This window comes from Aquarana catesbeiana, linkage group LG07 (assembly GCF_042186555.1).
Source record: "Aquarana catesbeiana isolate 2022-GZ linkage group LG07, ASM4218655v1, whole genome shotgun sequence".
Lineage (NCBI taxonomy): Eukaryota > Metazoa > Chordata > Amphibia > Anura > Ranidae > Aquarana > Aquarana catesbeiana.
In genome coordinates, this window is record NC_133330.1 from 71,119,028 (window position 1) to 71,131,232 (window position 12,205).

General features: G+C 41.8%; 1 protein-coding gene across 1 annotated transcript in view; it reads left to right on the plus strand.

The window, feature by feature from the left end:
* The first annotated feature begins 3,234 nt into the window (after window positions 1-3,234).
* Window positions 3,235-12,205, plus strand: part of SUSD3 (sushi domain containing 3) — a 174,556-nt gene continuing 165,585 nt past the window's right edge. The window contains exon 1 of the mRNA XM_073592318.1: window positions 3,235-3,611. Coding sequence (XP_073448419.1) covers window positions 3,527-3,611 — 85 coding nt within the window. The 5' untranslated portion in view covers window positions 3,235-3,526. The remainder of the gene's footprint in view (window positions 3,612-12,205) is intronic.

Consider the following 12,205-nt stretch of genomic DNA (forward strand, 5'->3'; position numbering starts at 1 on the left):
GAAAGCTCGTACGCGCTCGGCCGGGCGGCACATGCGCAGTAGCGTGATTGCGCAGCCCGGCGCCATCTTTGAAAAAATCAATGTATTGTCAGCGGTGCGGCAGCGGGGGAGAGAGATGACATCTCTCATTGCCCGCACCGCTGTTCCGCCCTCCTCCATCTGATAGAAGGCAGCATGGCAAGTGACATCCCCATCTGGTAGCAGGCATGGTGGCAAGTGACATCCCCATCTGGTGGCAGGCTTAGTGGCAAGTGACATCCCCATCTGGTGGCAGGCATGGTGGCAAGTGACATCCCCATCTGGTGGCAGGCAGCGTGGCAAGTGACATCCCCATCTGGTGGCAGGCATAGTGGCAAGTGACATTCCCATCTGGTGGCAGGCATGGTGGGAAGTGACATCCCCATCTGGTGGCAGGCATAGTGGCAAGTGACATCCCCATCTGGTGGCAGGCATAGTGGCAAGTGACATTCCCATCTGGCGGCAGGCAGCGTGGCAAGTGACATTCCCATCTTGTGGCAGGCATGGTGGCAAGTGACATTCCCATCTGGTGGCAGGCAGCGTGGCAAGTGGCATCCCCATCTGGTGGCAGGCATAGTGGCAAGTGACATCCCCATCTGGCGGCAGGCATAGTGGCAAGTGACATTCCCATCTGGTGGCAGGCAGCGTGGCAAGTGACATCCCCATCTGGTGGCAGGCAGCGTGGCAAGTGACATTCCCATCTGGTGGCAGGCAGCGTGGCAAGTGACATTCCCATCTGGTGGAAGGCAGCGTGGCAAGTGACATCCCCATCTGGTGGCAGGCATAGTGGCAAGTGACATCCCCATCTGGTGGCAGGCATGGTGGCAAGTGACATCCCCATCTGGTGGCAGGCATGGTGGCAAGTGACATCCCCATCTGGTGGCAGGCATGGTGGCAAGTGACATCCCCATCTGGTGGCAGGCAGCGTGGCAAGTGATATCCCCATCTGGTGGCAGGCATGGTGGCAAATGACATCCCCATCTGGTGGCAGGCATGGTGGCAAGTGACATCCCCATCTGGTGGCAGGCATAGTGGCAAGTGACATCCCCATCTGGTGGCAGGCAGCGTGGCAAGTGACATCCTCATCTGGTGGCAAGCATGGTGGCAAGTGACATCCCCATCTGGTGGCAGGCAGCGTGGCAAGTGACATCCTCATCTGGTGGCAGGCATAGAGGCAAGTGACATCCCCATCTGGTGGCAGGCAGCATGGCAAGTGACACGCGATGGTGGCAGGTGACACGCTCAGGGCTTCCAATGATTCTGCATTATGGTGAGTTGAACTATTTCATTTTATATTACAATGTAATGATAGAAATAATGCGTTTCAATCATCCTGACACCATAACAACCATGGTGCCGGGGATGGTTGAAGCACTATCACCAGCCATTGCCCGCGAAAAATCCTTACCCCTCGCGCGCTTACCCTGAAGTATTTTCAGTCTGTACAATTAAAGCCAGTTATTTTCAGTGTTCTTGTGTGTGGAGATATGTTTTTAATTGATCTATTGTAGCAGTCATCGATAAAGGACGAGAATGGTGGTGTGTGTTTGTGTGTGTGTGTGTGTGGGGGGGGGGGGCGGCATTGAAGGACCCGGCCTTGGGGCAGCAAAGGGAGTAAATCCGGGCCTGCTTATGACTCATCCCCCTCCCTTCCTGGCAAACTCTCACGAGAGTGAGAGAGAGAGCTGTGAATGATGTCATAAGCCTAGGCTAATGACCAGACAAGAAATAGGAAGTGGGCTGTATAAGGTATTTACTGGAAAGGAAAAAAAGTTTTACTATCCAAAGTTAACCACATGCCGACCAGCGCATGACAATGTACGTTGGCACAATGGTACGGCTGGGCAAATCGATGTCTGGTGCCGCAGAATGGGGAGATGCCTTTGTAAACAAGGCATTTCTCCATTCTGCCTAGTGACATGACAGAGATCACTGCTCCCTGTCATCGGGAGCAGTGATCGCTGTCATGTCAGTGGTAGCCCATCCCCCCCACAGTTAGAATCACAACCTAGGACACACTTAATCCCTTGATCGCCCCCTAGTGTTTAACAGCTTCCCTACCAGTGTTATTTACACAGTAATCAGTGCATTTTTATAGCACTGATCGCTGTATAGATGACAATGGTCCCAAAATAGTTTCAAAAGTGTCCGATGTGTCCGCTATAATGTCGCAGTCATGATGAAAAAAACAGATCGCTGCCATTACTAATAAAAAAAATTAATGATAAAAATACCTTAAATCTATCCCCTATTTGGTAGATGTTATAACTTTTGCGCAAACCAATCAATATATGCTTATTGCGATTTTTTTTACCAAAAATATGTAGAAGAATACATATCGGCCTAAACTGAGACAGAAATTTGTTTTTTTTTTATATATTTTTGGAGGATATTTATTATAGCAAAAAGTTAAAAAATATTGCTTTTTTTTTCAAAATTGTTGCTCTTTTTTTGTTTATAGCGCAAAAAATAAAAACTGCAGAGGTGATCAAATACCACCAAAATAAAGCTCTATTTGTGGGGAAAAAAATGACATCAATTTTGTTTGGGTACAACGTCGCACGACCGCGCAATTGTCAGTTAAAGTGACGCAGTGCTGAATCGCAAAAAGTGCTCTGATCAGGAAGGGGGTAAAATATTCCGGTGCTGAAGTGGTTAAAACAACAAGGGCAGAAGATTTAATAGATGGAAAGATGAAAAAAATTACTCAAGGTCCGCTTTAATGACATCAACTCCAATTTAACTTTATTTTGTAAACACATTCCTATTACTATTTTGTAAACACGTTCTTATTATTTAATGGCAGGGCTCAGTTGCAGACATCCTTATCTACCATAAATAAAGATAAATAAAAAATAAATAAATACATATAAATTTACCATAAAGCATGCTTGCCCCCCTACCCATCATCATCACTCACAGGCTGCTGATGAATTGCCTTCTTATTACCCACCCAGCAAACCTGTGCTGGAGGCTGGCAGGGTAACCTTTCATTGTTCCCTATACAGCTTGATAAATGAGAACCTTTCCACTTGTGTAATGAAAGAGAGTAAAGAGTCTTCCCCATCTGTAAAGCCAGTCTGAGTCTCAGGATCCTCCGATGAAGGATGTTTGATTTACACACAAGGGGTCCCCCAAGGCGGAGATGATGAAGCATCAGAAGCCAGTCCAGCGTGCCTTCTTCTAAGTGGCCTGTAGAGGGCGCCCGCGAGCAGCGGCTCCCTGCAGCACATATAATACAGCGCACACTCACAGCTCTTCGCTTCCAGCCGCTCAGACTTGAGCAAATATTTCACTCCTTTAACTGTTTCTGTCCGCTGCAGATTAGAGATTAATGAGATAGCAGGAGGAGATCTGGGCCAGCTTGTCATTATGCGTTCAGAAGATTGATGCTTCATTAAACCTCTTGCAGGAGAAGAGGAAGCCCAGGGGCAAGGCAGACAGGCATCTCCACTCATTCTTACCTGCTTTCTCCCCTTCCTATGTGTGCCTGCCATTGAATGAGGACATGCAGCCAGCTACAGCCTCAGTACTGGATCTGTCAAGGACTGTTCTGATCACAGAGGAGAAAAACAATTCCTACAACAGCACAGGTAAGGCTTGTCATCCATGCCTTGCCTATCCATGCCTTGCCTATCCATGCCTTGCCTTGTCCCCCCCCAACCCTCCTCTATTGGAATTTGTGCACCATATGGCTAATCAGACCCCAAATAAGTGACACTTGTTAGTTTGCCTGGCCTGGTACAGTTTGTGCATCCAGTAGAATAATGAGTTACATTGTATCTTTAATCCCTTTAATAAGGATTGCATGTACTGGAGGTGTTAATAATATAATTAGCACTTAAGCTTTTAATGCTGCTCCAGTCTTTTAATTAGATACAGTAGTGTGCACTTATATGCTAGGGTTGCACTTTAGTCTCATGATTGCAATCTTATACAGGTATTTCCTGAGCAATAAAGGACTTGATTTTTGGTAGTGCGGTCCCAGAAGTCCTCAATCCGGCAGTCTTGTTAAAAGAGACTTTTGTCTGGGAAATTGTGAAAGTGATATATTTCCCTGTGGGGTTGATAGGATCTATTCCATCCCCATACTGACAGCTCGGTTCTGGGCTTTTAAATAACAATGGAAAGGGGGGCGAGTGCAATGAGACTCCGTTGGTAATTATCCCATGCTTTTTAGAGATGAGGTTAATGAAAGATTTGTGCGGAGTAATTAGGAGAAGTTATACTGTCTAGAAAATAAAGGCTTTATTGAACTGAGAGTTGAGATTTTAACATTGTGAACCTGAATTGTACTTGCTGACAATAGATGGTTGCTATAGTTACCGGCTACAAATTTGTATATTGATACATACAAATATTTTTAGGTGTTAAGTGCAGCTTTTTAAAACAGCTTGATGGTACTTTTATTAGCCAAGACTTGGACTTTAGGTGGAAAAGTGCTTCACTGATGGTGAAAGAATGAACATTTTTTTTTAATTGAAAAAGGGGTTTCCTCTTGTAATGGAAAGCGAACCCCCATTTAAGAACTCTGAGTGCATTGATACAAAGGCAAACCATTGGGTACAGCACACTAGAAGCAGTAATGGTACTAATACCTCACCCCTTAAAAGGGGTCAATTGTCCAAAACTTCAAAAAAACTTTACTCTTTCCCCTGTACAATTTTTTTCTTTCCCCTTATACATTGTCCTCTGGGTTGTCCTCAAAAAAACGTACTCGTAGGACCAGCAAACCCAGCGTTGTCTGGTGTAATCAGCCAATCCAACACAGCATGCTAGCCCTGCGCCATCATCTTCTCTTCTTACGTCATCAGGGTGCCAGTTGTCTTTTCCTGGTTTTTGCAGCTGACCCCCATGATGATATGGCACGGTGCATGCCTTGAGTGTCCCAGATAGCTTTGGTTCAGGGGGGGGGGGGGGGGCATTATTCCTGCCTGGCCAAAAAGTAGAAAGTACAGTGCTGCCTTAATTAAAGGTAAATAAGAATATTAATTTTAAAAAAATATACGATTATTTAACAGGAGGGGAGGAGATTATGTAAAGTCACCGAATAGGTTGAGTTCCACTTTCAGTTTTTGCCACATTCTGGAGAGCTAAACCCCAGTTTAATGCCTCTATTTTACTGGTAAGGTCCCAGTGCTTTAAGTGCTTCAGTTCCTTGGTCTGCACACCTGCTGTAGCCTTTCTCAGGGAGTCCTATTCTCCCTGTTGGATTTGTTATTTATTACATGATGGAAAATTGATCAGGAGGAGCGGGAACACCACGTAAGGATGGGTGGCAACACCCACAATTCAAAGTATCCAAGACACATTAGAAGCCAGAGGTTGACTCAGCCCACCCTACTAAAAATGTAAATATCACTTTCAGTAGACCGACCCTTGACCCTTGGCCAACCTGACCTCTGGATATTCCACTAGGCATACTGGGAGGGTAACTCCACTTTTGTGGGGGAAAAAATGCAAATAAAAGAAAATTAATATATCATATACAATTGGGATACAAGTCATATTATAATTGAATGTTATTAAAAATTAAGTTTCCTTTTCAATCTGCAGCTCTGTAATTTTCTATTAAAATGCAATGCAGTATGGGTACCTGGAGGAGTTCTTTACAAAAAATGTGTGCAGAACGCCCCCCAGGTATGTAATTTCCTGGTTTTGTGATTGGCCTACTAAGTTTTCCAGAAGTCTGCACTAAGATTCAAATCAGATTTTGGCATCACCTGTAACAAAAATGTTATCCCAAAGAGAAATCACATCTAAAGGGATGCAGACCATGTAGCTTGTCTCATTAGAGCCCTGCATGTGAAGCAGCTCATTGACAGTTATTATTAATATTATTATTATTAATATTATTAACAAATTTTGTTAAAATCCCTGCAATGTACATAGATCACCCAGAAGGGAATGTTTTTTCTCAACAAAAGTAGAGTTACTCCTTAACTTTTTGACTTTGACCAATTGCTATTATTCCTCAGAGATCCTGAAGCTAGAAGTGTCTGCATTGGGCATGAAATGGACATGCAACCATAAATAGTTATCTTTTTGTGATCAGAAATCATTAAACCTTAGATGCCCAGCCCACATGTAGTAGCATCAGTATACATCTCTTAACTTGTGGATAATTCAATGACTACGGTAGTTCTTCAAATTGAGAGCAATGTCTGAGAACTAGGAACGCATACATGTACCCATTCCTAGTTCTCTGGTGCAACATTAATTAATGATCTTATTGCACAGCACAAATTGCATGAGGACTGAAAGGTGTATTGTGGTAATGAAGTGGTTATGCTGCAAAATTATTGTACTACTAACTGCTATCTTGTGTCTATGGCTACCTTATGTCCATACTACTTGATCAACTCTATGACTTGCTTAAAAATGTGACTTTCAAGAGACTTCATCAACTGGGGTTCACTATTTAGAAAAAAGAAAAAAAAAAAGAAAAAAAAAAAGGCGTTAGATAAAATAGAACATTGAAATCCATTCTAGGTCTCATCATGATTACTCTATGTCAAGAAATGTTGCAATATTGTAGAATTGGTAAAACTAGGCACATCTTAATTATGTGGCACATTTCTTATTGGTTACTTTCCTTTATAAAACATACAGGGTAGTTACTGCTCAAAAATAGCTTTGAATGGTTTCATGTGACAATTTCACTTAATAAGTTGTCCACAAGTAATTATGAGACTAGGCAACTAATACTTTCAAACTGGAACTTGGAATGATGCTTTGAAATGAAATTCTGACTGTAATATTGGTTACACTGCTGCTGAGTGCTTTCAACGTCAAGGATGAATTTTAAATTAACCATAGCTTTGACCTAATGCATATTCTTCTCATGGCTCATCAGGCTTTCTTTAAGGGTTCATTGCTTAAATTTCCCAAGTTAAATTTCCCAAGCAAAGAAACCATAGTAAGTGACCCAAGTACCAGTAATTCGAATTTCCAATGGTAAATTAATTTGAATGCCCAGTTTTGGTACTATGTATAGGGAGCACTGCTTTATGTTGCTCTTTAAGGCTGGGTTTACATATGAACCGCATCCGTCTCACATCAGGGGTCTGGTGTGTCCTGGTTCACCGTTTTCAGGTCCGATTTCAGCCTGAATTTTGGACTGTATTAAGACCTAAAAAGGACCAAAAGACACACAGCGTTTTTGTGCAAAACACACCGGACCTGCTGTGGAGACATGTGAACTGACTCCAAAGAGAGACAGTCAAAATCTCCTGCTATTGCGAATGAGATGCTGGGAATCCGCATCCAATTTGCAATGGTGTGAACCCAGCTTATACTATAGAGAAGGAAAGTCCAACTCCAGTCCTCAGAGGCTGAGATCCTCATACATCTGAAGAATTTCTTTGTTAACAAAAAGCTTTAAGTTAAAAAAAAGGTCAGTTTTAAGGGTATATGTAAATGCTATATTGTTTTACTGTATGTATACTTTTACTTACTTTTAAATAAAAAATCTTTATTTTAAAAATAAGCATGTATTACAGACTGCACCCCGATCACTGGAGTCACACACAGTATTATAGGTGTTTTGTTTGCTTTCTGACTCTCTGCCTTTAATTGAAACCCTGCATGATGTTGTAAAGAGCAGGGAGGAAGATTGAACAAAGGAGGGATACATCATTCATTGGACTTATTCAGCTGTGTGTAAATGTGAGCTTGAGCTATTGGGGTGTGTAAAGCAGTTTTTTTCAATAGTTAAGATTAGTCTGGTAAACATTTGGAAAAGGGTACACAGGTCCAGCTGCTGGCTGACAATAAATATGAGATATCCATGTGCAATTACACTACTTTTAGAAATTACATTACTGAAAAAATAGCTCTGAACATAATAAAAATGTATACAGTATGCCTCAAAAAAACACTATATATTCCATTTACTGTTGGCGCTATATAAATACTGTATAATAATAATAATAATAATAATAATTTAGGGTGTGATTTACTAAGTTATACAACTCTGTCTATCGAGGAATATTGAACACTGAAGCTGGACTCCCAGATAAAGTTTTCTAGACATAAGGTTCAATTTACAAAGCGTACATACCAGGATAAGGATACATATATAAAATATATGCATATATTTTAAGCTGAGTCCAATGAGATTTGAAATTAACAGTTACGTGGCTGAAATGTATATCCTTTTCCTTGTGTTGAAGCTTGGTTAATTGAGCCTATAGTAAGGTAATGAACAAAATGCACAGTTAAGTGAGCCAAGTCAGTCAATCTATTGATCAGTCAATCAATCCATTAGTCAGCCAAACAAAACTGATCCACTACCTATCTGCCTACAGAAAACTTGATCTGCTTGGTTAACATGGATTATTATTTTGTACACATTATCCTTGGTATTTTAATTGCCTTAATAAGCAAATTATTTTTCATTGAGAGGACTCTAGTGGAGAATTTGTGATATGTTAAAGGTATAAAAGAAGGTTTGTATGAATGTCCTTGTATATTCACAACCTTCTCATATGCCTCTATTAGTATCTATTCAGGCTGCAGCACTAGGGGAATGTTATTTGTAATTTACTAGTTGTTGAGAGAAAATGATTACATATTTTCATTATATTATATGAAATAATGTTTTTTGCCTTTAAAGGTACACTTTCCTATTTATGGAGACAATCTCACTTGATATTTTTAGAAGTTGATATATAGAGGTTGACTTGATTTGCTAAAACTGGAGAGTGCAAAATCTGGTGCACCTGTGCATGGTAGCCAATCAGCTTCTAACTTTAGCTTGTTCAATTAAGCTTTGACAAAAAAACCTAGAAGCTGATTGGCTACCATGCACAGCTGCACCAGATTTTGCATTCTCCAGTTTTAGTAAATCAACCCCATAGTGTACCAAATAACTGGCAGTGAAAAATCTGTGACCAAATGTCCATGACCAGATCAATACTCAGGAGAGTGGGTAGACAATTTTGGTGGGCAGCCCTGCCCTGCAAAATTATGCACTTTCCTGATACACACAGAAACGTGCTACCCTTTGGCAGACATTTGGTGGTGCCATCAATTCATAATGGAACCCTCACATCTGCTAACACGAGTTTTCACGCACACCAGAACACATAGTGCCACATTTTTGCGAAAGGGTCATGGACTTCCTTTGCACGTTTCCCATGTGAATGGCAGCTCTTTGAAGTTAATTGGCTGCCCTACACATGATGCATGGGAACGCATGCACACTTCATCGCACCTGCATGTTGTGAACTGCGATTTGAACGGACAAGTAATATAGTGCAAACTCAAGTTACAGAAATTAATTTAAAACATTTAGATTTCCAAATATGTACACTTTACACAAATTAATTTCACTCTAACATTATTATTAGATCCAGAAAACATAGGCAAGTATAACTTGGGGGGTCACTGTATTCCCAGAGTTCCCCCTTGCCCAGAATTGCTATTTCTAGCATTGCTCATTGATTCACAAAGTGCTGTGATCTTCACAGGTTCCAGAGCTGATGGCGTGTGTCACATCGACTTTATATGCTATACGCTGATATTTAGCATATAGATGTATACATGGGAATCCCCCTGTGAACATACCATTGTCACCAGAGATTTGACAGAATATTTTTGTATAATATACAGAGGTACCTTTGATAAGCAGCAAAGAGAGGCTTTTCTATAACTAGACCATGAAAACACCTTTGTCATTGAGCTGTGTTTAAAATTCTCACGTTCCATATCTCATGTAGGAAATGCATATGTCAGAAACCAGCTGGACACTATAGATAAGTACAGCCATGAACAGATACATATGATATACTAGCACACCCAAGAACTGTGAGTGGGAGCTCTGGATTATTGAAATCTATTACAACCACAGTGTTTATTTACAAGTTATTGGTGATAATCCAACCATGTCACTTCCACCCAGTCAAGCTTTGCTATTCTATAACATAGTGCAATCCATCCTGTTTCTCATTACACTGCTATGTAAAACAGAGCTTTCAGAACATGAGCTCTCTATGTGGTTTCCTTCAGGCTTTCCATTGTCTAGAAAGATTTAAAGAGTAATGCCGCGTACACACGATCGGAATTTTGGTCGGAAAAAGTTATGATGGCTTTTCTGACGGGATTCCGCTCAAGCTTGCCTTGCATACACACGGTCACACAAAAGTTCTCTGAACTTTCAACCGTCAAGAACGCGGTGACGTACAACACTACGACGAGCTGAGAAAATGAAGTTCAATGCTTCTGAGCATGCGTCGAATTGTTTCCAAGCATGCGTGATTTTTTGCGCATCCGAATTGCATACAGATGAACGCATTTTCAGATAGGAATTTTTTTTCGACCAAAAAATAGAGAACATGCTCTCAATCTTTTGCTGGCTGGAATTACACCAGCAAAAGCTCGATGGAGCATACACACGGTCGCATTTTCCGACCAAAACCTCTCATCGGATTTTTGCTGGCGGCATTTCCGATCATGTGTATGGGGCATAATTTCATCTTTACACATATTTCCCGTAAAGGACTCTATGCACCACAGTGTTGCCAATGTATTAAAAAGCTGTGCTCCATTGCAAAAACCAGGGGTCTCCAGTCTTTCTAAACAAAGGACCAATTCACTGTCCTTCAGACTTAAGAGAAGCAAGGCTGTGGCCAGTGTTAGCGGAAAATGGCCCTTTATCTGTGGCAGCAACCAATGTCCCATTTTAGTGGGAGGAAGAGTGCCCTATCGTTGGTGTCAAGGGAAGAATAGTGCCCCATCATTGGTGTTAATGGAAGGAAGAGTGCCCCATCATTGGATTCAGTGAAAGGAGGAGTGCCCCATCATTGGTATTAGTGGCAAGAGTAATGCCCCTTCATTGGTGTCAGTAGGAGGAAGGGTGCCTCCTATCAGTGGGAGAAATAGTGCCCCATCGTTGGTGTCAGAAAAATGCCCAACTCTTCACCTCTTGACACTATTGTCCTCCCCGCCCATCCTGCATATAGGAGGGTGCACCCAGCGTTAGATGCATGGCCATGAAAATCCACGAACGAGCACTCCCATCCTCTCTTCCCCACTTGCACAGCACAGTTTTTTTCTGGTTTACGCTCACAAAAAACGTAGCTGCAAGAGAGCAAAGGCTGCACATATACGAGTGGGGAGGAAGGCCGGGAGTGCTTGTTCGTGGATTTCCGGGACTGTGCATCTGGCACTGAGTGTGTCCTACCCTCTGCAAAACAGATGAGGAGGACAATAGAGTCAGCAGCTGAAGAGGTGGGCATTTGTTTGAAGACTCGAGCACAGCATTTTAATATATTTCGGACACTGTGGTGCATGAGGACATTTTTTTGGGAAATGTATGTAAAAGTGAAATAACTCTATAGGGTCGGTTCACACCAGAGCTGTTGTGGGTCATTGGGTTGCATTGACCAACATAACCACAGTGTAATAGCAAGGGAAATAACTTTGGTTTAGTTCCATTTTTTTCACACCTATGCACTGCATTGCCTGGCTTGTGCTAAACTGAAGCATGCATCATTTTGTGCAACTCAAAAGCAATGCTATACAGTGCATCCAACTGAAATGCAACGTGACTGCACATGATTACGCAGTGCAAATATAATTTTTAAAAACTATGTACAAATAAAGTTTAATAAAGTATTTCCCTTTCTGGCCGCCATCTTTCTCAGGTGATGTGATGTCTCATGAGGACATACTCACGAAGCTCAAAAGTTGCACTTAAACAGGTAAACACATCACAAACCCATCAGGAGTGCACATCAATACTTTACAGTAATGCACTTTAACGCGTCTCAGCACAGATGCCGTAATGCTTGCACTGCAGTGTGAACCGGTGCTTAATGTTTGAATTTGATATTGTAGAGAAGAGAATTAATATTTTAAACTTAGTAAATGCAGCAAAATGTACTATTTTTTTAACAAGTTTGTAAAGTATCCTCTATGGAAAGTTCATATTTTGCCTGTGGTCATGGTTGAACTGTAGAAACCTCTTTCACGCTGCACCCATTGGAATGCTGACCTTATGTCTAATATAGTTTGGTCTAATAGGTGGGAACCAGCAGGAAGGGCTGTCAGGTAGAGTGGATGCTGAGAGATGAACAGAGTGGAAGCATTTAAAAGGATACTAAAGTGATTTTTCAGAAAGTACATATTTTGAGTTAATGTAACATTTACCTGACAGGTGAACAGCAATGCTTTACATTTATCA